General features: G+C 34.9%; 3 protein-coding genes and 1 pseudogene across 3 annotated transcripts; 2 read left to right on the top strand and 2 right to left on the bottom strand.

The window, feature by feature from the left end:
- Positions 1–3,890: 3,890 nt before the first annotated feature.
- LOC7481695 (uncharacterized) lies at positions 3,891–5,796 on the bottom strand. Its single transcript, XM_002318908.4, has 3 exons — positions 5,587–5,796; positions 4,961–5,109; positions 3,891–4,348 (listed from the first exon to the last, which is right to left on the bottom strand). The coding sequence occupies exons 1-3, from the start codon at positions 5,708–5,710 to the stop codon at positions 4,268–4,270; spliced, it is 354 nt and encodes a 117-aa protein (XP_002318944.1). The 5' UTR covers positions 5,711–5,796; the 3' UTR covers positions 3,891–4,267.
- A 4,185-nt stretch (positions 5,797–9,981) lies between these two features.
- LOC7481694 (probable disease resistance protein At5g63020) lies at positions 9,982–13,302 on the bottom strand. Its single transcript, XM_002318907.4, has one exon. The coding sequence runs from the start codon at positions 12,762–12,764 to the stop codon at positions 10,194–10,196; it is 2,571 nt and encodes an 856-aa protein (XP_002318943.2). The 5' UTR covers positions 12,765–13,302; the 3' UTR covers positions 9,982–10,193.
- A 1,219-nt stretch (positions 13,303–14,521) lies between these two features.
- Positions 14,522–19,442, top strand: LOC7487807 (importin subunit alpha-4). The gene is made up of 10 exons (XM_002319442.4): positions 14,522–14,977; positions 15,938–16,034; positions 16,132–16,223; positions 16,321–16,452; positions 16,752–16,937; positions 17,108–17,271; positions 17,427–17,505; positions 17,796–17,924; positions 18,215–18,342; positions 18,774–19,442. Exons 1-10 carry the CDS (start codon positions 14,753–14,755, stop codon positions 19,153–19,155), a joined length of 1,614 nt encoding a protein of 537 aa, XP_002319478.1. The 5' UTR covers positions 14,522–14,752; the 3' UTR covers positions 19,156–19,442.
- Positions 19,443–20,989: 1,547 nt separating this feature from the next.
- On the top strand, positions 20,990–23,990 carry LOC18104008 (rhodanese-like domain-containing protein 6; annotated as a pseudogene).
- The last annotated feature ends 341 nt before the right edge of the window (positions 23,991–24,331 follow it).

The following is a 24,331-nucleotide window of genomic DNA, read 5'->3' as shown; positions in this document are numbered from 1 at the left end:
AGGTCTTCATTCAAATGAGAAATGAGTTTTCATGAGCATATATATATATATATATGTTGAAATATAATACGATTAGTTTAGATCCCGTGATTGAATCAAATATTTGTTTGAATGTAATAAAAAATATTTAGGTCATATATAAACCAAGCTTTTGAGAACTTAATGAAGAATCCCAATTTCAACATGTAAGAATTCAAGATTATTCATTATTAAATGTGTCGGATGATATTGTAAGGATATATTTTTCATATTGTTTAAGAAAAAAAATTAATCTTGATTGATCGACAAATTAATTAGTTTATAATTAAATATTATTTATCATTGAATAAAAAGAGACTTAAATGATCCAAGAAACACCGCCTACGAGCATTTGTCCCAATTTGTCGATGACTTTTGCTCTTGATGAAACCTTATAAATGTGCAGCCATGAACCTAGAAGAAACATTTTATGTCACCAACCTGATTTTTCAAGAGAAGGGAAGAGAGAAGGAAGGCAAGAGAAAGGGAAAAGGGAATTTGATGCGGGTGATTCAGCCCCTCTGGACACCATGGATAAAAAACATGCAGAAATCTTGTACACCAGATCAAAAGAATTGTGTCCCTTTTAAGTAAAGCTTTGTAACATTGTTCAACAACTCAAAACTAGTATAATATATTCTTCTTGCTTGCTGCCTAGCTCCATGGGAGGTGATTAAATTGTGCTGTTCAATGCAATCTGTCCTGCTGCACGTAGCCACAAAGGAACCTTGTGCCCACAATATTGTATTAATTTAAGGTGTTAATCTGTCGGTGCTAAGTAGTTTGAAGGAACATGGGAACGATATTTTTACTAACTATTGTGGTAGATTTTAAATAAATGAATTCTCTTGAATGTTTCATGTTTCTCTTTTAATTTGTGGTCTGATTAGGTGGAAAAAACTAAGCCCGCATGCATTCATGTTGTTGTTGTTGGTGCCCAGATAGCTACATGCACATCTCATATCTTTTATTGCTCGATCTCTAAAAGAGAAGAAGCTTCACATAGTCAATTAATGGAGTTGGATCTTCAACACTGAAGCCATGCATTAAAAATAAGATTGATCCTCCTCTCCTTGTCTTTTCCTTGCATACTCTATTTTTTTTTTTTTTAATTCCTTACAAGGCAACATTATGTGGGATTCATGCTGCAAAATCATTAGTGCCTAGTGATAGGGTCATGGGGTCTAGGAAGGGCCTCTCATTGTGGTTTGATTCCATCATGAATTTCAACATGTTGCATAATCAATTACCATTATTGTGATCAAAAGCAATATTGTCTCAGAAATTTCTGCTAATGGGGCTAGCCGTTCTCACACACACACACATCTCTCTCTCTCTCTCTGAATATTTTTAGCTATAAGCCAGCAGGGTGGTAATTATGCTAGCTCACACAAGTTGAAAAACTACATTTGTCTAAAATGGAGATTGCTGATACGTAAAGCTTATTACAACCTTTCGAATGGTGAAAGGGCATGTCAATCTGCTTTCAGTATAGATCCTTTCAAGTTGAAGAAGATGCTCAAATTAAACAGCCAGGGAGATTTCATTTTCAGGCTCACTTTTCCTGCTAAAATTATGAGACATGTAGCAGCTCCTCGACATGCTACATATCGTTTTCTTATAGAGGCGCCAAATTCTGACATGGTGGAGCAAGGCAGCACCTAAATCAGTACTTTTCTGGGAGCCCAGTACTGGCATGCCTTGATTGGAAGAAGAGGTGCATATTCTCTTGGATTATGAAACATTCTTATTTGCAGTGTTAGTTATAAAACTCCCTCGCCCTAGTGGATAAACCCATTGACAATTGAGTTTTATTTGTAATTTTTTTTTTAGAAAAAATATATATATTTTTTAAATTGACTCTCCAATCTGTAAGTTCACCTGTCTAATCCATGTTCCATGATCCTGGCTTTGGATAAATCTTGAATTGGTTCTTGTTATATCCCTTGTCTTTTCAATAATTTTTTTTATTTTTTTTACTATTATGAGTGAAGATTTTGCATTAAGGACATATATAATTTGACATCTCCCTGTAGAGTTGCCATTGCCATGACTTTTGAGATAAACCAACATTGCATGTGCCTCAATAGTTAGAAGCTCAATCCAACTTTGACATGGCCTAGTGGGGCAACAATTTACTAATAACTTATATATCTAATTCAAAAATTATACAAGTCTAATCTAGATTTGGTAGAGCAATCAATCAAAATGATGATTACCAAACATAACCATGAATTGGGATTAGAAAAACTATCATTTTCTTTTTTTTCTTAACTACGATGGATGAGTTTTTTGCTTTTTTATGTATTCTCATATTAATTTTTGTTTGATATAATTTTAATCAAACAAATATTTTTTTAGAATTTATTTTATTTTAAGAATGTAACTAAAAGTATTTTTTTAATTTATTTTTTAAAACTGTGATCACGAAAAACACACGTATTCCATGGTTTTACCAACAAAGCAATCTAGACTTGTTTTTTTTTAAAAAAGAGAGAAAATCCACTTTTGAGGTGGCATGGTCCAACCTTGAGACAAGGAAAGGCCCCAACAACACTAGGTATGTTGGGTTGGGTTAGGCCTTGAACAGTGAGAAAGAACAAACGTTTTTGGAATTTAGGTAATTGTTAGAAGAGAGTGGGACCAAAGCTTGTCTTCATAAACGGGAGGTTCCTTTATTTTTGTAAGAAATTTAGTTGTTGGGGTTGGCATTTGTGTGTTCCAATGGCTATTCCACACATGTGGCTCCATGGTTGCACGCTGCATCCATCCCCCCCCCCCCCCCCCCCCCCCATGGCTTGACCAGTCAAGATCCAAGATTCGCACTATGATTCAGAGAGCAAAAGGAGGTCAAAATTAGCCCATCCTCCTTGCTGCCGTGATTTAATTAATAATAAAGAGATTAGAGCTTAATTAGTAAGGTTGTAAATTTATTTTTTAAAGGTTACTAGTTTGAGTTCTAAAAATCTCAGGATTAGTAGAGGTTTGTATGGTCGTTAACTTCAGGATCCGTGTGATTAGTCGAGATGCACGTAAACTTACCCGGACACCCACGTTGATAAAAAAAAAATTAATCCCAAATAAAGTTAGTTTTAAAAGTATACACCACGATTTAACATGAATTCTATGAAAAAACTTTTTTTGAAAACATTAGCTATTAAAAAGCAATAATTTATAGTTTTTCTTAAACTTATTTTCTCAAACTGGAATCGTACAAGTTATTACAATCTCAAACACACACTTAATCATAATCATATGCATTCTATGAGCTCAAAACCGCTTCATCTCATTTTCATGATATTGCTTATATGTTTTTGTTTCTATGATTAAATAAAACAAATGATTTACTTTTTTTTTTTTTAAGTTGCAATTTCTGCATGTTGAAACAGTTAGATTTGCATGAATGCAATTACGATGACTCAGTACTCTATATATGTTGTTAGGATGAACACTGTGTAAGACAAGCAAGCAGCAGGAGAGTAAAATTAATATTTGTGAAATTAGGAAGATAATGACTGTAGACAACCTAAGTGTGTGTATAATTTGACATGAATAAACTAAGATATTGGAGGAAACTAATGGGTTATTTTGAATGTAAGTGAAACATGTGGTTGAGATTTTGAGCAAATATTAGAAAGGATTGAGAAAAAAATGGAAAATAAAACTGATGGATATTAAATTAATTTGTTCTTCAAGTAGTAATTATCATTCACACTTTTTTTTTTATCATCAAATATCGATTTAATCATGAATATCAAGCTATTATTTGGAGCGCAAGAGTTATTTTAACAAGCTCTTGAATTGTTTTATTGCAGCCGCTTGAGAGAGATGGAGTTTAGGGTTTTCACCAATATTTCTTGCAATTGGCAATACATTAATTAAACCATTCTGAGCTGTTGCTGTATTTATTTTATAGCTATCTTTGATTTTGAACAACACTTTTCTATTTTGGATTTTGACATGACATAGCCATAGGCCCATAGCCTGGTTGGTTCTTAAATAGCTGAGTACCTCTAGAGGAACACCATGGCAGGACAAGTGCAGGCTATCATCAGACAACCTGTTTTGCCACACCAAATTCACCGTATCTTGTGCTAATACAAACTTACTTTTTACACTAAACTGTTTGACAGATGCGAAAAAAGATTGCACATTTCATGAAACCTAAACTCTTTGCAACCGTAATTGCATGCAAGAATGTTAACGACAAACACCTTGTAATCCTCCAAATGACAGATGATTCCGAGATTTATTTGGCTTTCACAGGTTCAGCTCTAGGCCTCCACAGCCCCAACCTATACTTGTGAGCATATTTCAATATCAGCTTCCTCTGTGAAACCAAAATCAGAAGTTAGAATTCATGACCCTAGGCACTTCGATTTCACAGGTAATTCTCAAAAAGTCCCATTAATTTAAACGTCCCTTAGAGGAAAATGCAAATTTCTACACGCTAAACACTCTGTGATCATCCACCACATTATATCAAAGATTATCACAGACAATCCTTACCCTATTCTCATATTTACTTTCCCAATTCTCACAGAAAATTGAACATTTACAAGTGTCAGTGCACCATAGTGAATACCCAGCAGAACATTATCAAACTACAAACATTAAAAGGTAAGAGTGGTTAGTTAAACTACGCATCTGATATTATGTAGAGAGAATATTTTGAAATAAATCCAAGAGCTGCAGGACATCATCATCAAATAGAGGCTACAAGAGTAATAACTTGAAATGAGATATCAGCTATAGCATGAAATCATGATTACTTGAGCCAGTAACAATTCCGTTAAAACTGTGACTACAAGAATTTACGTACATATTTTCAAAAACTAATTTCATCACGAAAATATAAAATTACAAGAACTCAATATTGTCAGAATCTAAGCAAACACGAACATGCACATTACAAACCAAGTTTGGGATTGAGAATAATTACCTGTTGACAAGGAATGCCTAGTTTCTTGAGCTTTAAAGTCCGAGTAACAAGAAGTTTGTGAAAGTCACCAATTTCAGATTCAAGCTTGGCCACATGGGCTTCAACTCCTTTCCCTATTCCATTTAGAAACTCTGGAATTCCAACTTTCACTGCAATGAAAACAACATAACAGCAACAACAATCTCCAAGCTCAGACTCTTATTAATTGCAAAGAAAGAAATCAAAGAAAAAGATGCATACAACAGAAAATATACAAAAACGTCATTGTTCCAACAACACATCCACCGAAGATTGAATCTTTCAAAACTCAATTCCATTTTAATCTCTTACTAAAACTTGAAAAGAAAAAAAAACTAATCTTTTTTCCCAATTTCCACCTGCAAGCTAATTAGCCAGATCCTGTTTACATGAAAATCAAGTTTCCTCCAGTTTACACGCGCGCATCATAAAAAAATCGAAACTTCAGGAGCAACAAAGGAGAGACAAGAAAATTAAAGCAAAAACTACTAATATATTCCCAATTCCAATCCAAGAAACTAAACATCATTAAAAAAAATCAGCTCAAGAACATGAACTTAGCTAAGGATTACACTGGAAAGAGAAGAACCAGTTAAAGGAAATGTTACCGATGTAACGAGAGGACGATTTGGAGAAGAATCTAGAGAACCCAGGTGTAGAAATTGCTTGTTGTGTTGGGATTGAAACTGCCCTTTTTGTGTTTGTGATTATCTGCCTCCATGCCATTGCCATCTTGAATCCCTGTTTGTAAAGCTGCTCTGGGGTTTTTGGGTTTCAGCAGAGTGGCTGTTGTCCAGGACTTTGCTTGTGTTTTGTTAACTTAGAAACGACAGTCATCAAGTATACAAGCGACAGGTCGTTCATGTGAATAAACAAATAAAAGGGTAAAATCACCACATGATTAAACCCATCAATTTTAATCAACCATCTAAGAAATTTTAGGAGTATCATTCTTGCCAAATTCCTACCACAAATCTAGAGAAAATTATAATCTACTCCCTATTTGTTTTGTAAATTAATAAGCTAACCCTTTTGTTTTTAAAAATTATTAGTTAACCTCTTTTTCACTATAAATCTTATTAAACATCCAAATTTATTATCGATTAATGAAAAGAGAACAAGGTGTGAAAAAGATAGAGAAAATAGATGGAAGTTCTAAATCATATTAAAAAAATTTACTTTATTTTTTATGTTTTTTAAATTATAAACTTCTGATCCTTTAATTTATTTAAAATTAAATTTTAATTAAAAACTTTCTTTTTTTTATTTTTTAGTTTGAGAATAAAAAAAAATTGCTTGATTTATGTGACAATAAAAAAAGCTTGATCGATACTAATCTTTTACATGAAAAAAATTGATTTAAAAATTAATTTTAAGGTTAATAAATTTTATTCGATTCGATGAGTGTAATTTATTTAGGTGTTATTTTCCCTTCAATTTTATCATTTAATTAAATAAAAAACTATTATAAAAAACAAAATTATTAAACAAAATTATTACACATAGCTACACACTTCTATCTTAGAAAAAACAAAAGGGGTTACAAGGAAAAGCTTTCTTTTTAAGGAGTCAAAAAGTTAAAGCTCTTCAACAACACAAATTGCCTTTGTTACGGAATCACCCCTTGACCCAATAGCGTGGCCATCGCCCATTGGCTACCCCTTACTCTTTAAAAAAAAAAAAAACAGAAAAATATCATCAACCCCAACCTCACGTGCTTCTCCACTCTTTCACAATCAAATCTTTACAAGCCAACCACCACCATATTGTTTAAACCCGTCACCAAACTCCTCCCCTGCTAACGTCACTTTCCGGCAGCAACAGCACCAAGAACATTCTGGAAACTTCCTCACGACAAGCAAGAACTTTCTTTCCTAAACAGTGCAACCACAGAAGAGAAGGTATAAAGCCAGCATGGAGATAAGAGCAACCGACTCAAAAGCAGTGACCAAGCTCCAAACCACATCATCCACGATCGAGAAGTCAAGCTCCGGCCACCTCAACAACCGTCGTGTGACCCACCAACTAGATGGGCTTGCTGTTAACTGCGACGGCCACCACCGGAGGACGGAGAATGAAGATAACCAGAGAGAAGAAGTGAAGAAAGATAAGTCAAGACCTAGCCATTGTCGGAAAGTTGACGTGGACCACCTCCCGGCCATCAACGCTGTCTTGTCTTGATTAACGCCTCTCTAGGTCTACAGTAAAGAGATGTTTCTTTCTTTAAAAAGAGAGAGAGTGTGTGATTCTCTCAGGTAGCAGTGAAATGTGGGATTTTTATGGTTGTAAATTGTAATGATGATTATGATTTCGAGGGTGTAATGCTAAGATGTGTTCTTGTTTATGTGAGATTTGGGATTTTGGAGGACCCACATAATTTGTTGATCTTCATCGCATATTTGTCGCATGCGACGCCGTTCCACATAAATAAAACTCAATTCGGGTCTCAAATGTGATTTTAACATGGTGGTCACCATCGTGTATTAACCCATTACTAAATCTATGTTATAGATAGAAATGTGAGGTCACTAATACCGGAATGCAGAACCCTATTCATTAAAATTTCTTTTGTTTTATTAAAAATTATTTTTTATATATTTTTAAATCATTTTAATAGAATGATGTAAAAATAATTTTTTAAAGATAAAAAAAAATTATTTTAATGTGTTTCTAAATAAAAACACTTTAAACTGCAACAAATACCACATTTTTAAACATATCTTAAATTTAATATGGTAAATTTTCGAACCTGGTTTAATATAAAACTTGATTATCAATGATGTATTTGGAATAATTTTTGTTTAAAAATATATTAAATTAATAATTTTTATAGTATTTTTTAATGTATTTATATAAAAATTAAAAAAAAATATTTTTATATCATCGAATTAATCTACAAAGCGAGACCGAGTTTCAATCCAATGTGTAAGAATATCACCTTATCAATGAAAGAAACACGATGATCACTTGTCTCTGACATTGATAGAGATGACAAAGCGAAATGTACAGGAGTCAACTAAAGCCAAGATGAAAAGGTACAGGGATGAAAATAAAAATAAAGTAAGAGAAATAGGCTTACAAATAAAATAAGTAAACATCTTAGAGGGGCCTAATTGAAAGAACTCTTAAATATGAAGCTGAAATTGATTCATGGAAAATATATTCGGTAGCGGTTAAAAATAGGTAGGACTTTTCAAACTTGTGTGGCCGTGGATATTTTAAGGAAGTGTTTGTTACTTGGTTTAATATGTTTTTTAAATTATTTTTCAGTTAAAAAAATATTAAATTAATATTTTTAGATGTTTTTTTTGATAATTTTGATTTTTTATTATGTAATATAAAAAATAAATAAAATATTATTTTAATTTATTTTCAATTAAAAATTACTTTTACAAAAACACCCTCCATTACAAAACACACACTAAATTCTCTCTACTAACAAGATGGAGTAATTTTTCATTGTCAATAAAACAAAATAATATTTATGGAGGTCAGCAAGAGACAAGAAATTATGGTAATTTTGATTTTTTGCAATGGAGGGGAAATGTTTGAATTTTGAAAGCATAATAAGGGAACAAAACTTGAATTTTGGAGTATAAGAAGAAAACAAAATTCAGGATTCCAATGATTGACTTCTTGTCAATAAATATTAGGGCAGAAAAACTACATCTAGCTTCCTTGCCAAGCACTACAAGACAATCAAATAATTGTTTGATTCTGAAATGCAATGAGAACTGGTGGATGGGCACTGTTCAAATAAAAGAAATCTTAGTTATTTGAATTATTCAAACCAATTCTAGTAATAAATTCTTAAAAATTCTAAAGAATGAAAATTATTCCATTTTTGGATAATACTTCTTGTTATTTTATTATTTATGAATTGTTTAAATTAATGAGCTTATATTTTTTTCTAAACAACTGAAAACTTTTCGGCTTGAATATGATTTTACTTATAAACAATGTAATTTTTTTTAATATTTTAGGTAAAAAAATTGTCAAAAAACCATCTTAATCCAATAGCTTAAACTTTTAGATTAGGTCATAGAATGTGATTTATATTATTCTCCAACACACCCCCTCAAGTGAAAGCTCTTTGGGCTTGAAATTTGCACAAGTCCACATTACCTTATGATTAATTTTTATCAAATAAATAGAAATGATGAGATTCGAACTCGTGACCGTTTGGTCATCAAGACTCTGATATCATGTCAAAGAACCATCTCAACCCAATAACTTAAGTTTTTAGACGAGGTCCTATGATATGATTTATATTATTCTCTAACAAAGATTAATATGGTAAAAAATTTCTGATAATTTATGCCATGACATGACTCTACAAGTCCGGTACAATATCATGTACTTCCATACATACATATATATACATATACATATATGTATACATAAATAAAGAAGAGATGTTCCTTTTGTTTTATAATCATAGCTATTGTTTAAGTATTTAGGTATTCATATATTAATAATGTAAAGACTTAAAAGATTATTGACAGATTAAAATTTATTAATATTTTTAAATAAATAACTTTAATTGACTCAAGGTTTTTTTTTTTTTTAATAGACTAAGTTACCGAGAAACTTTCAAAATATGTTTTGAATTAAAATTATTGTCATGAGCCTGGACACTAGCACATATCAACACCCATGAACTTGGATGTAGCGCCAGTCGCTGGGCACAAGTCCAATATCCTATGGGCTCGAGCAATACGCCTGAGCTTAGACACTAGGGGCACGCTCAATGCTATATTGGACTTGCTCCACATCTCTAGCTTCTTTTTGGTTTGGATTTAAAGGTTTTTTTTTTTTCTTTTAATTAAACTTAAATTTGTTAACTTGAATCCTATTTAATATATATTACTAGGTGTATAAGAGTATTTCAAGATCTATTACATTTTTATGTAGGTGAACTTGGAAGTAACGCCCAGCCCCTTCGCTGGTATTATACCTCAGCTTTCTTTATGATGCTGTGCACTACATTACAAGGCAAATAATGGTAATAAATAGATTTAAAAACAATAACGGAGTCTTTATGCAAAATCATTTCAACAATTTAATGTATATATAAAAAATATTGAAATGTGCACAATTACACTTAACATTAAACCTTAAGAAACACTTGAGTACATTTCAGACAATATTTTTCTTAAAATAATGATATGAAGATCTAGCACTTGAAAACGAAACATTTCTAGGACTGTTACATTTAGTACAAGCAGCCTTTGAAAGAGTGAAGGAAGGTATGTTGAGCAGCTTCATCCTCCCATTCTAGCCTTCTCCACCAATCTTCCCATCCCTGAATGACAATTCTATGTTCCTTCGCACTGTTAGAATTAAGGGGAAGCTTCCTCAGATTGGGGCAATCATCAACAAAGATTTCCTTCAGAGATGGAAAAGGCAGGGCGTCAGGATAGATAACCTTCAATTTTGGCAGGGAAACTAACCGAAGAAATTCGAGTTCTTCGAACACTTTGAGATTCCTTTGACCCGATTTCTCTTGTCGAATGATCTCTTCCATTTTAGAACATCTTGATATCGTGAGAAACTTGATGTTTGGAGCAAGAGTTAGCCATGCCAAGTCCTCCAATTTTGTACAGTTGACTATAGACACTCGGCGGAGGCTGTTGAAGCTTGTTTCCCTCGTGATCGAGGAGTTGTTGATGCTCAGGTCTTTCAGGTTACTGCAGTCAATTAACTCAAGGTCATCTAGAGAGTTCATACCTTCGAGAAGTGATATGTCAAGTGACCTCGCATGATGAAATTTTTGGAGGGACAGTGCTTGGGTGGCGGTCAGGAACTTGTTGAAGCTTGCAAATGTTTGCAGAGAATACTGGCTTCTTATGGTGATCGTCAACAGATTCAAATGCTCCAGGCACTGCAAATCCCTTGCCAAGGATCCGGGTCCACCAGTCTGGACACCATCTCCGACAACACTATCAGAAGAAGCGCAATGAAACATTCTCAATACTGTCAAGCTTGAGAAGTTAGATATCACTTGCATTGGAATCGTGCGGAGTTCATAAGTATGCTCCAAGTTCAAACATTTCAGCTTCACCAAGTTCTTCAGCTGAACTGGCAGCTGCCTTATTCCTGTCCTTGATAGATTCAGATACTGTAGAGAAACTAATTTCAAAATTCCTGACGGAAATTCAGTTATTTCTCTATTTTCGGACAGGTCCAGGACTTTCAGAGAAAGCATGAATTGAAAGAAAGTATCACTAATCATCTTCAAATTATTTTTTTTAAGAAACAAAGTTACCAGATCATTGCATCTAGGTGCTTTTGATAGATTCTGAATGTTGTTAGCCATCAGAGACACCCTTCTCACCACTTCCCATTTTCCAACCTCTGGTGCATCGGCTAACTGAGTCCCGGCCTCGACCAAATATACTGGGTTCTCCTTCCTGCTATCCATCCACAGAGCCATATCGCGAATCACTTGATGCATTTTCACATCTCTGCCTTCATCTTCCAGTAAGCATGCTTGTGTAAGAATGTCAATGATGTTGTGACCTTCAGTTCTAGCCTCGTAGGCATCACTATATGCACCCAAGAATCCCTCCCCAATCCAGTAATCTATCAGGTATGACTTATTTATGAAAAAGCCTTCTGGGAACAAAGCACAATACAAAAAACAAGATCTAACCTTGTCATTTCGAAGACTATCGTAGCCAAACTTCAGCAGAACAAAGTCCCGACAGGGAGTGCGTGAAAATTCTGCTGTGGCCCTGCTCAAGGCCTCGATGGAATGGCGCCATTCCAAGAGGGTCTTTCTGAAAGCCATTGCCCGGCCAACAGTTATAAGTGCAAGTGGTAGCCCATTACACATTTTGGCAATAGTTTCTGCCAGCTCAGGAATGTCCGGATGAATTTTAAGTGTGTCTTCGCCAACCTTCTCTTGAAACAATTTCCAAGCTTTCTCCCATGCCAAACCGCCCACTCGAATCTTCTCTTCCGCGCCCATACTGTTGCACAACTCCTCTGAACTAGTGGTGAATACTAGCTTGGAGCCATTTTCTCTAGAAGGAACTCCAACTTCAGCTAGATCAACTGGCTTCCACAAATCATCCACCAACAACACAAACTTCTTTTGGCTCAGAACAGAAGAGACCTCCCTAGCTTTCTCTTGAAAACTTTTACCCTTCCATCTATCTTCAAGAAATCCTATTTCCTTACCAATATCACCTTGGATTCTTTCAGAGTCAGGATCCTGGGATGCCACCACCCATATAACGAAATCAAATGGGAGCTGTGAGCTGAGCAAGTTATTGCTGACTTGAGTCAAGAGAGCAGTCTTGCCTACACCTCCTGGTCCATATATGCCAATAGTTGACTTCCCTACTTCACATAGGCACCCCATAACTGATTCAACAGGAGAAGACACCGAGCTCAAGTACTTCTCACCTTTTTCAATATGATCAGAAACAGCTCTCAACTTCTCATCAATTTTCTTCCCTATCTTGTACCTGGACCAGCAATTCTTAGGACAGCAGCTTCCAAAGCAGTTCTTCTGCATCTCTTGTGCGGCTTGATTCGTCAATTCATTAACTTCAGTTATCATACGTTCAACCCTTGAAACCCACCCTGTCACTCGAGATGTCATGCTTCGCACCTCAGCCATCTGCACTTTCCCTGTCAGGTCGTTCTTCAGATGCAGCAGCTCATCCATCTTAGTTTCCAAGATGCGCAGATTTTGCTCGTAATCAATATAAACCACAGGTTCTTTAATCACATTCCACAAGAAGGTAAGCACTTCTCCTATAGGAATATTGGCCATGGTTTCAAAAGACTTGAAAATTGATGCAGGACAAAGGGCTGAAAATTTTAGGTGGTTGGTGAGAAAATGGATCTTGTTGCTCTACGAAAAGAATGCATGCCTCCTTTTAATTAGAGGTTAAGACGTGAAACACGTTTGGATATTAACTTCTTTCTCAACAAGCAAGCTAAGAAAAGAAAATGCTTTGTGGTTGAATACAAACAACGTATCAAACTTTCGGATGTTGCATCTGTTCAGCATGTAAACAGGAATCGTCGTTACTAGTTAATGAAGAAAAACATTGATGGTTATTCTTCAAAAAGAAAAGAGATTGATAGCTAATCAATTGTAGGGCATGAAAGACTACTTTACAGGTTGCAGTGAAATGAATTCTCTGTCAATGCATGTCGTGTTTCATCAAATTTTGGCACTGCAAGTTGCAACAAGCTAGCTTTGCCAAAGCTATCTTTACTAAAGAAAAAGCTAGCAACATGTTTCTTGAGATCAAGGTCCTTAGAAATTTTGTGTGGAAAATATAGAAAGTGCAGCACTGCTAAGAGTGCATTGTTCTGTGGAGAGAATGTTAAATAAGTAAGGATATTTTACACATTTGAACTACTTTCTTCCTAATATATAATTCCCAGGAATTAAGTCATAAATTTTACTTGCAAGTTGCAAGCTTACCTAAACAATTTTTTTCTGCCTCCTTGTGCTTTTCCCTTTTTTTCTTTTCATAGCGTATTTCTATGCAGGCTGCAGCCTTCAAGAAAGATGATAAGAATGTTCATCCATCTAGCATATAATGAGTAAAACTCTTTCTGCAGAACTTTTTCTTTAACAGAGAGTGAAATATTCCAACATGCATGTTTCTTTAACTTTGTTTCTTTGTTATCTGATTTGCTTTTATCAGCCCACAGGCCACATGCATGCAGCTTTCCAAACGCTACCAAACACTTTTCTTCCCATTTTCCATGTGATGTCTCTTGAGAATTTTCTTTCATATTCTGAAAGCAAAGTCATGAAATGAAAACTGTTGATGTTGAGTCTAGGGATGACTCGTATTTAAGGTCTGCACAATCTCCTGACCCTCGTTTTATTTATTCAACACATTTGAGAGCTAATTAATGCCATGGATTTTCTCTTGGTTCAATAATTAGGTACAGATTTTCAGATGATTAGATGAACCTAGCTGTTCATGCATCCAATTGTTGGAACATTGCTAATCTTGGCCCCTTTAAGTTTCTAAACATTAACAATATGATGGATAAATTATTAATTCTGCTCTCACCTAGTTGAAAGTTTTGATCAGGAATAATCTTGGCAAGAACAACTACAATTATCATCATTCTTTAGCGTGATTTGTTCCATATCATAAAGTATTTTTGAATCAGTTTATGCGCTAATTAAAGATGATTTTTTCTTTAATTATTTTAAATTTATATTTAGTTGGTGTTTCAAGATAAAAAAAATATATTGAAATAACATAAAAATATCTAGTTAGAGCAATAATTTTAATAAATATACTTCTAGCATAATTTTAAAGTAAATTTTAATAATTTCAGAATCAATACGAAAGAGCAAACTTGTCAGATGCACATGGGGCATTCAAAGATTATTCAAAGGTGTATATGAGTTTTATAATTGGTTAGTTTTCTTGATTATTAAGGGGAAAAAAGGACAAGAATTGATATAAAAAGAAGAAGAAAGGCACTATCAAGACCAATAGGCTCAAGCATAGCCTATCCTTGTCATTAAGAAGCAAAGGCCCAAAACTTCAAAAAACCACAGGAATAGCATAAAGTGCAGAACCTGGCAGACACTTGGTACAGCCCAAGAAACCAAAAGCAAGACAAGCTCCAAAATCCATAGCCATTACAACACCATCGCACCATCTTACTTTCAAAACAAATACATTGGCATTCGCTTAGTGACCCTTTCTCTTACGTTCTCTATTCTTGACATTTCGTCGAACACAAAACGTCAATCTCTCTGTTACCCTAAAAACAACAATGTCGCTGCGACCAGGTACACGAACAGAGGTGAGGAAGAAGTCGTACAAGACTGGAGTGGATGCAGATGAAGCAAGAAGGAGGAGAGAGGACAATTTACTGGAGATCAGAAAGAATAAAAGAGAAGACAATCTTTTGAAGAAAAGAAGAGAAGGTCTTTTGTTTCAGTCTCAAAGTCAGCCTTTGCTTGATGCTGCTCAACATGCTGCCAATATCGAAAAAAAGGTACTTTTTGAAATACCCATTTTGTTATTCTTTTTACTTTCGTTAGTTTTTGTGGGTTCTTGATTTCTCTTTTAAACTTGGAAAGTTGAATCTTTGGTGGGTTTAATGTGTAATATGAAATGGATAATGACAGCCCTTTCGAGTTTTCTGCTCGTTGTGATTGCTTTGTGGGGTTATTTTTATTTTAAAGAAAATTGATTTTGAATGGTTTTTGTGAAGTTAGAAACTTGAATCTGAAGTGGGTTTTAGTGTATAATGAGTAATTAATTACTTGGCTTAGTTTTTGGGAATTTTATGAATTAATGAACTGAAAGATCTATTGAATAAGATTTTTTTTTGGAGGGGGTTAATTATAGTGCTTTGTGGTCATAGAATTCCATCGCAAAAAATGAATAGGAGATTCATTTCTCTGTGTTAAATGTTTTTGATGGATGAGAACTGCAGGGGGAATAGGATTTAGAGTTTTGGACATTATTTTAATTGAAGCTGGAATCTCTCCAGAAATAAATCTTGGGTCTTATTTGAGTTCTCTTTTCAAGTGAGAAATGCTGTAAAATTAGGTAACTAAAGATGGATGATATTATGAAGAAGAGAGATGGGATTTTGCTCAAAGGAGGACATCCATGTCACCCTTTCTTAAGTAATTGAATTGGATTTATTTTTGTTTTGATTTCTGAGATGGGAATGGTATTTGATTGATGAGTTTGTTGAAATCATAATTTTGAACATATAGCACGGTGATAGGTGCTGCCACTGGAAAATGTCCTCCTCATCTCCAAGCCTTTAATTTATCAATTTATTTTATCATTGTTTTTCTTTTTTCTTCTTTCTTAATATAGAAATCTGCCCATTCATAAAAAAATAAGTATTAAAATTTAAATTTAGCCTTTGGTTTTCCTTTTCATGCTAGCCAATCAAAGATTTGATGTTTTGTGTCTAATTGTTTGTGTTGTTTGACAGTTGGAGAGTCTTCCGATGATGGTCCAAGGAGTGTGGTCTGATGATCCTTCCTTACAGTTGGAAGCAACCACTCAGTTTAGAAAGCTTTTATCTATTGGTATGTATAGGACTTATATACAGAACATACTATTCATGAAGCAATGCACCTGCTTGATTCTGACACACCTTTACTTATTTTCCACATCACTGAGCAGAGCGCAGTCCTCCTATAGATGATGTAATCAAAGCAGGTGTGGTCCCGCGGTTTGTGGAATTCCTTGGAAGGCACGATCTGCCTCAACTACAAGTAGGATTGTCCGCACCAATCCTCTTTTTTCTTCAAGAAAAATAACTTGTTTGAAGATTACTAATCTTGCAAGAATTGACTTTGTTTTCATGTGCAGTTTGAGGCTGCGTGGGCTTTGACTAATGTTGCTTCTGGAACATCAGAGCATACACGAGTTGTCATTGACCATGGTGCTGTTCCTATGTTTGTGCAGCTTCTTAGTTCTGGAAGTGATGATGTCAGAGAGCAGGTTGGCACTTGCTTCATCTTTTGTGAACTTTGTTTGTTGCTTTACGGTGTTTTTGGACAATATTTTTTGGCTTTCAAGATAAACTTTAAACAGCAATACCTCTGTCGCAATTTGCTTAACAAGGCAGCATAAATGCCTTGTATTCTAACATTTCTCAACCCCTCACTGAAATATGCTGAATTTTCCATTCATTGCTCTTTCTTTTGCATTCCCAGCTTGACCATATTTCTATCCAGGGTAGCTCTTTTCATGTGCCTTTGAAAATATACTGAATTATACCCTTACTGTTTCTTGATTAGGCGGTATGGGCCTTGGGCAATGTTGCGGGCGACTCCCCAAGTTGCAGGGATCTTGTTCTTGGTCATGGTGCTCTGATGCCATTGCTAGCTCAGCTAAATGAGAATTCAAAATTATCCATGCTTAGGAATGCTACCTGGACATTATCCAATTTTTGTCGTGGCAAGCCACCAACACCATTTGATCAGGTAGGAACTGGGAGATAACTATAGTTTCTGTTGATTTGCTAGAAAACCTAAAATATAGTCTTTTCAAATAGTAATATTTTTTTAAATGTATTCACTTCTTTTTTGGCTCCATATGGTTGAATGGCTGATCATGTACTGCAGTTATAATGTTCATTCTTGGATTCTTTCAGGTGAAGCCTGCTTTGCCAGTTCTCCAGCAACTTATCCACTTGAATGATGAAGAAGTCTTAACAGATGCATGCTGGGCACTCTCCTATCTTTCAGATGGTCAAAACGACAAAATTCAGGCTGTGATTGATGCTGGTGTCTGTCGACGTCTGGTGGAGCTTCTTCTGTAAGTTTCTGTATCACTATGCACTTCTTTGTACCATATTATTTAGCATAGTTGATTTTCTGCAATCAAGCCACCCTCCTTTATCCGCACTGTTTGTATTTTGTTCAGTTTTTATGGCAGTTTGACTAGCTGTGCTGACTATATGTTTCTTTTAGTCATCCATCACCTACAGTTCTTATTCCTGCCCTTCGAACAGTTGGAAACATTGTTACAGGCGATGACGGTCAGACTCAGGTGCTTCCCATATTGTGTACTATTTCGTTTCTGTAGACCTGATAGCTTATTCTCGATTTAACACTATCAACCTTGTAGAATTTGACTAAATTTGGGAACACCAGTTTTATTGCTTTTGTCCTTTAAAATTGTTTTAGATACTAATTTCATGTAACTAGGCTTGTATAATTGAAATGATTACTTGAATTCTCTCTTTTGCATGCTAATGTGTGCATGCATATTTCCATTGAAAATGTTGTGCTTTCTTTCCTTTGATCATTCTTTAAATTGTTGTTTTTTTTCTTTTTCAGTTTGTAATTGACAATCAAGTCCTCCCTTGTCTCCACCAACTTCTCTTGCAAAATCACAAAAAAAGTATCAAGAAAGAAGCGTGTTGGACAATCTCTAATATCACAGCTGGAAATAGAACTCAAATACAGGTAATTATTACTTTGAAATTTGTGTTTCAGATGAACTGGATTTGGAGCAATGGACCATGCACCTGTCATGTTTTTATAATTTCAATTACTAAAGAAATGATAAATGAACTACTTTTTGTACTGGTATAAAGTTTCAATATGTACCTACCTGTAGGGGAGGGAGGAGCAAGAGGTTTTTTTTTTTTTTTTTTTTTGTGGGATAGATGCATATAATGCAGCTTTCCTTCCTTTGTGAAAGATGCTTCTTGTTACTCAAAGCATGCATTTTGGTTGTGTTTCTGTTAAAACAGGCTGTTATTGAGGCCAATATTATTCTCCCTCTTGTAAACCTTCTGCAACATGCGGAGTTTGACATTAAGAAGGAGGCTGCCTGGGCTATCTCAAACGCCACCTCTGCAGGCTCTCATGAACAAATTCAGTATGTTTCCTCTTTTTTCTAGTCTAAATAGTTTATGCATGTCTACAGACAAATGCAGATATAAACTAATTGGTTGGCTCATATTGTGTTGTTTTATGCTGGAGCATTTCCCAAATGAATGTGTAGAAAAAAAAATTCATGGTTTGAAAATATCATGTGGCTGGTGATCTGAAAATATAATTTTTTTAGTTGAGAAATTAAGTAGAAGTCAGTTAAAAGTTTATGGTCTCCTAATCATAAACAGTTGTGGTTTGGCTCTAATCTTGTATTTTGCATCAACAGTACATTGTGATTTGTTAAAAAAAAAAGAATGTATATTGTGAGATCTAACCTCTCAACTTCACTGTATCCATGTGATAGACTTTCTCATATTTTGCAGTATAATGCTTATAAGCCAAACCTGAACATGGCATGATCTATTATTCTTGCAGATTTCTGGTGAGCCAGGGTTGCATTAAACCACTGTGTGATCTTCTTATCTGCCCAGACCCCAGGATCGTGACGGTCTGCCTTGAGGGGCTGGAGAACATCCTTAAGGTGGGTGAGGCTGACAAGGAAATGGGCTTAAATGGTGGAGTTAATCTGTATGCGCAAATGGTTGATGAATGTGATGGATTGGATAAGATTGAGAATCTGCAAACTCATGACAACAACGAGATTTATGAAAAGGCAGTGAAGATTTTGGAGAGATACTGGGCTGAGGAAGAAGATGGAGAACCGATTGTCCAAGATGGTGGGGATGGAAATCAGCAAGGTTTTGCTTTTGGAACTAACCAGCCTAGTGTTCCCCAAGGTGGCTTCAAGTTTGGGTGAATATGTTTTGTTACCTTCCTAGGTTTTTTCACTTGCATTGAAATTTTCGACTCTATATGTTTGTTGCTGCCAATGTCAGAATTTTTGGTCTGGCACATAGGGTTTCATTCATCGATGGAAATTGTCAAAAATGTTACAACCTTAGGACTCCATCTTGGAATTTGACCAGTTGAATTGTAAAACTATATGTCATAGGAAAAGTGATCTTTGTGATTGTCTTGATATGGAATCAGCATTTTGCGATTGATATAATGGATTCTTAGACATGGAGACCATCCATTTGCTCTTGGATGAAGCCACAAAAATTTTAGCTCTAACGGATCATGCATCCTTCTAACCTGCGTTTCGAATGGATTACATGTTTGAGTGTGGTTCAGAGATCTTGTCTGGCTCATGACCTGCTTCAAGTTTTATATGTGGATTATTGGGTTCACTTAGGTTAGGTCAATGGGCTTCTCTACTGAGCTGGGTTGGGTTCGTAGAACACAGCTGTTTGTTTTTTTAAAAAAATTAAATTTTTTTTTTCAAATTAAGTTTTTTTTTATGTTTTTATATATTTTTTTGGTTTCATATTAAGTTTTTTGATGTTTTTATATCGTATATTAAAAATAATTTTAGAAACTAAAAAAATATTATGTCAATATATTTTTAAATAAAAATATTTTAAAAAATAATTATTTTCACATTACGTAATAAACTTCTTTTAGGCATATAATTTGGTTATGTTTGTGTACAAGGCAAACAATGCTCTAAACAACTGTGGTATATAAGTTGCAAGTATTGAGGCATGCAACATGGCTACGTTTATCATTTAATAAGAAATGGGTGTTTGGTATAATATTTTTTAAAAATATATTAATTTTTTTTTAAATTTTTTTTATATAAATACATCAATTTAATTAAATACACTTTAATAATTTTTCAACACAAATATACTTTTAAAAAACATACAAAAAAAAAAAGAAGCTATCACTTCCAAACGGGACCTAAACCAGTCAGGTCACCAACATACTGAAAATCCTCGGTTGGATTGTTTCTGATAACATATTTGCTAAAGATTTTTCTCAATTGGGTCCCTGACTTGTAGATGAGAGTAGACATATTTGTCGAAAGAGGACATGCTGAGGATTTATGAATATATTGGAGACCCAATTGGTAAAATATATTGTCTGTGACTGTGTACCCATTTGAGAAAATTATTATACATTGGGGACTGATAATAGATTTTCCCAAAAATAAAGAGTCCACTTCTAAAACATTAAGGGCAGGCCCTTTACACTGTAGTGGTTCAGACCTGCATAGCCCAACAATGGCAGACAACAGCAAGAATCAACAAGACAGAGGCAAAGAACAGTATGGTGTCCTTCTTTACCACAAATAAACAGAAATCGCTTATCTCAATTCACTCCTCTCCTTCTACAACTCCAACTGCACCTCCCTCTCTCTCGTTGGCCTTGTCCGCCTCTCTCTCCATGGTGTTAATGTCACTGTACTGCACTCGACTCAATAAGCCCATCTTCATTTTACATCTCAAAGTTTGAATCTTTTTGGTCATTAAATTTTTGGGTTCCCTTTTTTTTCTTCAATCAAATCACAATCTCATTGGAAAGTTTGAAACTTTTTGCTTTATAGAATTTTGGGTTTAGCATTTTAAGTTCAATTTTGGTAAAATTTGGAACTTTTTGCTTATAAGAATATTGGAATTCTTTTTTTTTTCTTTGCTTTAAGGTTGGTGGCAAGTTTTCTTCATTGTAGAAGAATATTGAAGCAGTGAAAGCTTTTAGTTTATTTGAAGGGACTGATTTCGAGCTTGCTTCTTGTCATTTTCCACTGAATGATAAGGTTGCTCATGAATGTGGCTTCACTTTCCATTCGCATTGTCAGGTATGAATCTTTGTCTTATTAACCTTTGGTTTCTATTCTTATTAACCTTCTGGTATTGGATAAGTTTTGTTTTGTATTTTATTGCGTTTTGGTGTGGCTGGGAATTGGTTACTTTCAGTCCTTGCCCTCTTGCGAAAGCACCTGATGTTTCAAATGCTGGTAGGCATTTGTCCGCTGCTGAGTTCCATTCTGTTCTTCAAAATGCTGGTGAGTTGTGATTTCCTTTTTGATTTGCTTTACCTTTTGGTTTGCTTTCATTTTATTGGCTTTGTTTATTCTTGTTTGTTATATTTTGTTCTCTAAATTTGGTGGTGGTGTTTTGTTATAGAGGGAATGGATGAATGGTAATGGTATGAGTTGGGCGATTTTGCATATGTTTCTCAGGGAAGCTTGGAGATAAAGAAAGTGTAGCTGATGATAAAGGTCTTGTTTTATTAGATGCAAGAAATTTGTATTAGACAAGAATTGGGAAGTTTGACTCGCCAAATGTGGACACTTTGGATCCAGGAATCAGGCAGTATAGTGATCTGCCATCCTGGATAGATGATAATTCTGAAAAATTGCGAGGAAAGAATGTCCTGATGTAAGTGCTTGTTCCAAAATTGACATTTTTGGGTGTTTTCTTGAACTTCACTTTCTATTTCCCTTCCGATTTGAAAAACCATGATCTCATGATTGAAATTCTATGCAATTATTACTTCAACACGCTCATTGTTCCACTCTTGTCTTAACATGTTCTGGTGTTGTATAGGTATTGCACTGGAGGAATCAGGTGTGAGATGGCATTGGCCTATATTAGGTTGAAGGTGCTGGATTTGAAAATGTATTTCAGGTAAGCTCTGGCATTCAGCTAGCTAGTGTTGCATTTACCTTGATCATAAGACCCGGAAGAAGTTAGGTCTTGATTGTTGATTGTGATAACAATATATTTTGCAATGCTTGCTTTGTTGCAGTTGTTTGGTGGAATACGGCGTTATTTAGAACAATTTCCTGATGGTGGTTTTTCAAAGGAAATAGTTTTGTTTTTGATCACCAGTATGATTCCTTAGAGTAAACATGGCTCTATTGATTTTAAAGTTTTTACCTTTTCCTTCGGTGAATGCATAATGATGTGGCTTTTGTTGAACTTTCTGGTGATCAATAAAAAAAAAAAAAGAACTATCATGTCAGTTTTGCCCAGTAATTTTGTTTGGTGACTTTAGGATTTTCTGTTAGGAGCTCAGATACAAATATCTTGGGAACCTGCCTTCTCCATGGCTTGTCCTTTGACTCCTCACGATGTGTATGCTCATGTTGTAGAATGCTAGTTTTTGTCTGTGATTGTTGTCGGGTAAAGTATTGATGGCTAGAATCCTTCAGCTGTTGAATGTTAAGATGTTTGACCATTTAAGCATGTCATCCCTATCATAGTTTAGCTAGTTTCATCTTTCCCTGTGAATAATCCAAGAATGTTAAGCGATGCTTCTGAACTTTTATCTAAAGGGAAACTGAAAATAATTGCTATTCAGATTTTCTTTTTGCCTTTTAAAAACAATCATTGCCTGATTTCTATGTAGTTTGATGAACTATTTATTCTCTTCAATTCCACTTAAAGGTTTCAGTATTTTGTTGGTTCTTATTTGTTAATTTGTGGGTGAGCAGAAGGAGGAAGCTGTTTTTGTTTGTGAGCTATGCCTGAAACATGGAAAGGGAGTTGAGTCAATTGTTGCTGAAAATGGCGAACAACTAGATATATTGCCACAATTTGAACTCAAAACCATTTCCTCAAATACTGTCCTCTTGCCTCAACTGCTTGGGGGACTGGTTAAGGTCTGTCTCCTTATCACTTGGATCCTTCTGGTTCCATGTTTATCATGTTAACACTCAGTAAAATGCTAGCTCTCTGTGCTAATAGTGAACATCTCTCTGTCTTTTTGTCCTGTTACATCGTTACATTTTGTTTTCTTCTTCGTGAACTTTGGTCTGAATGTAATTCTTCATCCAATAAAGCAGGTGCTAGGCCTCCAATAAAGCTAAGAATCTTGTGCATGCATGGGTTTCGGCAGAATGCCTCTGGTTTTAGAAGAACTGCATCATTAGCCAAGAAACTTAAAGGCATTGTTGAGCTCATCTTTGTTGATGCACCCCATGAGTTGCCATTCATATACCTGCCTGTTTTCTCTGAACTAGAGTGCAGTGATGAATCGTCACTTTCATCACAGCAATTTCTTCCCTCAACAGAAACTTGCAGGGGCAAGTTAGCTCGGTTGATCGCACCTGATTGCAAAGGAAGGAGTGTCACTGATTGGAAAAAGGCAGATAGTCTATTTGATCCCCTCCGGTATCAGCAGCAAACTGAAGGGTTTAATGTATCACCATCATATTTGAAGACAGTATTCTCTCAGGATGGGCCATTTGACGGGATACTGGGATTTTCATGAGGAGCAGCGATGGCTACTTTACTTTGTTCACAAGGGAGGCTAAAGGTTGACATTGATTTCAGATTTGCAATTTTGTGTGCTGGGTTTGCTCTTCCACTAGCAGAGATCGATCGCAGATCAATCAACTGCCCTTCTCTCCATATATTTGGTAGTGTTCCAGGCAAGGACAGGCAGATTGAAAACAAAACCAGCAGAGAACTTGCTTCCTTATTTGAAGATGACTGCTCAGTTATTATTGAGCATGATTGTGGTCATATCATTCCTACCCGGAGTCCATACATTGATGAGATTAAAGGCTTTCTTCAACGCTTTCTCTAATGCGATTAACAACCCTTTGTAAACCAATATTGTTACTTCATGATGGCTTCTCAGTTATATTACTGAGCATGATACAATTACTGATTACACCATCTTTCTAAATTCGATTTTAGAAAGATGGCTTCTGCTTTTGTGCTTCAGCTCACTAAGTTTCTGGAGGATGTTTACTACTGGCCAATACAATTCATTTCAACTTATTTTTTTCAGTTTCAATCACTTGATTATAATACATTTCATGTCATTGTCAAGAGACTAGTAAGTTTGACTTAAAGTGAAGTGTAGACTTCACCTTCTGAGGAGTATATTACTGTGAAATTTCAACAACCAACAGCTTTTCATTTTCATTTGCACTGTCTTGATTAAATATCCACTTTACCAAATATAACCTGATAAATTAATAATCTTGATTAAATATTTTTTTAATTTCGATTTAAATTTGAACTTGAAATTTAAATAATATATTAAATATCGATTAATCAATAAATTCTCATTCTCCAATATTTTCTTTTTACTAAACTTGAAAAAACAAATTATGAACCAATAAATCTCTTTTC

Source organism: Populus trichocarpa, chromosome 13 (assembly GCF_000002775.5).
Source record: "Populus trichocarpa isolate Nisqually-1 chromosome 13, P.trichocarpa_v4.1, whole genome shotgun sequence".
NCBI classification, from domain to species: domain Eukaryota; kingdom Viridiplantae; phylum Streptophyta; class Magnoliopsida; order Malpighiales; family Salicaceae; genus Populus; species Populus trichocarpa.
Note: the sequence above shows the minus strand (reverse complement) of the source record. Positions and strands in the feature narration are given on the sequence as shown.